General features: G+C 44.5%; 1 protein-coding gene across 1 annotated transcript; it reads right to left on the bottom strand.

Annotated features, from left to right (window-relative positions):
* Window positions 1–211: 211 nt before the first annotated feature.
* Window positions 212–2065, bottom strand: LOC113616913 (endogenous retrovirus group K member 5 Gag polyprotein-like). The gene has a single exon (XM_027100271.1). It carries the CDS (start codon window positions 2063–2065, stop codon window positions 212–214), a length of 1854 nt encoding a protein of 617 aa, XP_026956072.1.
* Window positions 2066–3949: the final 1884 nt, after the last annotated feature.

Below are 3949 nucleotides of genomic sequence, written 5' to 3'. Positions count from 1 at the left end.
ATGGACCTTTAATCCCAGTTGGTATTTTTATGACTGGAGAGTCAGGAGTTAGTATTGTTGCGGAGGTGGCACAGAGGTCCAATCCTGCGCTGCCTGGGGTGGCCCTGAACAATTTATCAATTCCCCTGAGGGAAGAAAGGGATTGAGCGTCTGGTGAATTGCCCCTATTGTTTGTTGGGCCCGGGGTTGGGCCCGAAGTAAGTTTCCCGAATTAGTTCCAGTAAGTGTATCTGGAAAAAACAGGAGTAGGATACATTGGCATCTGAGCTCCAGCCTGAGGCACTGTAGAAACCCCATTAAGGGGAAGAATGTGTCCGTCCTTGTGATATTTACTCCTACACAATTTAGTCCAATGATTTCCTTTCCCACATCTTTGGCAAGGAGTTTTTGGGACCCCAACATTACCAGAAGGTATCATTCTAACAGGACCTGCTGGAGGCGCATTTTTATTAGGACATTCCCTACTGAAATGGCCGGCGCCTCCACAAGCAAAACAATTATTTCCCTTTGGCCCCTTAGGGTTTTTTGTTTTTTGAACCATATTCATCATGCATTGAGGAAGCGTTTCTCCCTTTAGGGCAGCTGCCAAGGCAATCCCTTGCATATAGGAGGGTCCCACGTCAGAACATTGTTTAATAAAATCTGAAATGCTTCCAGTTTTTCTGATTGACCGAATCAAGTTCTGACAAACAGGGTTTGCATTTTCAAAGGCTAATTGTTTAGCTAGTATGTTAGCTGCATCCTCATCAGTTATCACTCTTTTTATCTCTGTTAACAACCGAGAAACAAAATCCTCATATGCCTCCTCAGGTTTTTGTCTTAAATCTGTTAAGGTGGAGGCTTTTCCTGGAGTCAAAGGCAAAGACTTCCAGGCATTCACTGCACATGTAGTTACCTGCCATAAGGCCTCTTTTCCCATATGCATCTGCTGTTGGGTTGAGTCATATTCTCCTTGACCTAATAACATATCTTTAGTAATATTAAATTTATCCCATTTCTTATTTAAAGCATTTTGTTTAGCCACCTGTTCCTCATATTCTGCCTTCCAAAGTAAATATTGTCCTCCCGATAAACAGGCCTTGGTAACCTGAATCCAGTCATATGGAGTCATCCATCTATTTGCTAAGGCATCTATAAGAGTCATGGTGTAAGGCGCCAGTGGTCCATAATCTATACAGGCCTTTTTAAGTTCTTTTAAAAGTTTTAGAGGCAAGGGATCCCAATATACATCATCATCAAAATCACCCTCAAAAATGACTGGAAAACAGGCCGCAAAAGCATAATCATCATCCTCACCGTTTATTCTCCTATGTCTTTTATGTTCGCCTTGACCTTTATTAAAAGGTGGCGGAGGTGGCAAACCTCCGACATTTGAAATTCGGCTTCTTGACCCTTTTAGAGGAAAAAGTGAAGCTGGTGGTGCGGTCGGTAAACGACCCAAGGGACGCATGTCATGTAAATTAGGTCTATTTTTCTTAGTTTCTTGCATTGAAAAAGCACCAGGGGGTTCGTACTTCCTTCTTTCATAATCATATGCAGCAGCATCTAAATCATCCTGATCTGCAGGAGGCAATTCATCATCAAAAGGAGGACTTTTTAACAAATTAGAGTTTTTATCAGTAGGTGACTCATCTTCCTCCTCTGAGTCATTATCATTAAGGTTACAGTCTTTTAAAGCAGCAGCCAAAACCTCAGTTTCTTTTGACGGTTTTGGGGAAAGTAACGGAGTACATTTATCCATTACTTCTGCAGGATATTTATATGGGTTCTTCTGACCTTCAGGCAAGGGGGCAATGCTCTCTCTAATAAGGTTCCATAAAGTAAAAGTATCTACTGGGACCTTCTCAGGTCCAAAATGACTGTAATATACTTGTAAAGTTTGCCCCACCTTTTGCCATGTTTCTATATTAACTGTTCCCTGTTCTGGAAACCATGGGCATTGTTCCTGTACAAACTGAAAAAACTGAGTTAATTGCTTGTTAGTTACTTTAATTCCTCTTCCATTTATCATATGTTTAACTATATCAATAAACAAGAGCCTCTCCTTGGACTCAGCGTGTCCCATCTTGACACCGTCTTACTCACCTTCCTAACCAGTATTCCTAACTGGGGGTCCGCGGCACCCTACGGTGAGACTCCTATCCGTCCGAAAAAGAAATAATACTTACCCCTCCGGGTCCCTGTTCGGGCGCCACTTGCCGGGGACCAGCCCCAGCTGAACAGGATTCACCCAAAGGAGAAGACGGAGTCGGCGTGGACAGAACTCAGTACACCTCTTCTTGGATGCAAGGATCTGACAAATTTATTTTTACAATTTTGAAGCTTTTATACTGTGAGGCAATCTTATTTTCAATCTTAACAATCCAGTTCCCATGCCAAAAAATCCCTTACAAGAGCCATAAAACAAAAGTAATTTACATAAGCAGATTACATCAGAAGGTCAAACAGGTTAAATGATCTTCTTATCGCTTGTAGTTTCTTTTATCCCCTGTGGTCAGGTACATCTTGGTCACGCCTAAGTCAGGAACTCTGTCTGCGGTTTCATCATTGTTCTTAGAAGAAGTAGATGTTTTTGTACCTGTTTGTTCTGTTTAATCAGCCAGATCTTCAAAACATAAACTCAAGCACATTATTCTTTAGCATCAGTAAATATTTACAGGCTGTTTTAATCTATCTCTATAATTAAAGCAAGACACAGAATAATCAATAACCCTAGGGGGTCTTGGGGGAGGGCATTGTACCTTAAATTTGCCACCAAGTTCCTTTGCAAAATATTTATAAAATATAATTTGTGCTTTATATCTATTCTTATTTGGAGAGCACTGAAACTTATGTAAAGCTATCAAAAAGCCTACTCTATCTAGTTCCATATAAACCCACTTCAACATAAAACCTCCCCGCCACCATATCCAAGTGTTTTTTAACATATCTTTAACTCCCCAGGGGGGCCATAACTCATCCAATTTACCTTGTAAAATAAGCTCTTGCCATACAAATGCTCCTGTTGTGTTTCCCTGTACCCAATGCCCTGGCCTGGGAGTGGGGATTTCAGGTGTAGTCATTGGGGAAGCCGGGGTAATTACAATCTTTTTTTTTGGTTTTACCCTAAGTCGGGGTCTTTCCCTAAACCCTCCATTGGAACTGGGAATGTTTCCCAACACTAATAACAATCCTATAAAAATCACCTTAGGCAAAGGCAGGGGAAGACAAGGGGAGCCACACAGAGGAAAGCTTTGCTTCCACACAGAGAAAAGCTGTGGTTCACGGAGGAAATGGGAAACAAAGCCCTGTTGCGGTGGAAGAGCAGTTGCCATTGGCCAGGTCTCTGGTCTGCTACCTGGGTTCCCATCTGAGCTGGGCGTGGGAAGCGAAGCAGCCATGGGGACAAGAGACCTCTCTCAAAAGGGGTGAGGGTTCAGGCTCCTGCAAAGTTGGGGGGGTGAGGGTCTATGCCCCACCTCTGTTGGCCCCCAAGTTCTCTCCTGATGGCCCCTCTGCGACTGTGCCTGTCTTAGGTTGTTCCTTCCCTGAGGAATCTTACCCGTCTCTGGCTAACCAGCCATCCTCCGGGGCCAAGCAGGGAGATGTGAGGTGTGCGAGTGAGCGAGGTGCAGCGCCCCCAGAGAAGGTCAGTTCTCTGTCACCTTGGTAGCCTATGCCCCCGTGGCCTCCACGCCCAGCACCTGCCCTGGGATTCCTTCGCCAACTGGCGGGGCCCCGGCTCTGATCACATGTCTTCGGGAACCCAGGTTTCTCCTCCAGAGAGGGCCCAGCTTACAGCACTGGGCAAGAGAGACCAATTACACGGCACCAGCCACCAGGAGGCAGGAAGCTTTGCAAACGAGAACTTTGCTTTTCCATATTTACACCTGACAGCACCAGCTTTGCTTGGCACTATGGGTCTCGTCCATGCTGAGACTCAAAGGCACTTCCTATGCGGCTCCCAACA

This window comes from Aethalodelphis obliquidens, unplaced genomic scaffold (assembly GCF_003676395.1).
Source record: "Aethalodelphis obliquidens isolate GAN/ISIS:26980383/991018 unplaced genomic scaffold, ASM367639v1 scaffold867, whole genome shotgun sequence".
NCBI lineage: Eukaryota > Metazoa > Chordata > Mammalia > Artiodactyla > Delphinidae > Aethalodelphis > Aethalodelphis obliquidens.
This window is presented reverse-complemented; position numbering and strand designations above follow the sequence as displayed.

Excerpts from the sequence above, each read along its gene's own strand:
- LOC113616913 (XM_027100271.1), bottom strand. The coding sequence starts at position 2,065 with ATGGGACACGCTGAGTCCAAGGAGAGGCTCTTGTTTATTGATATAGTT.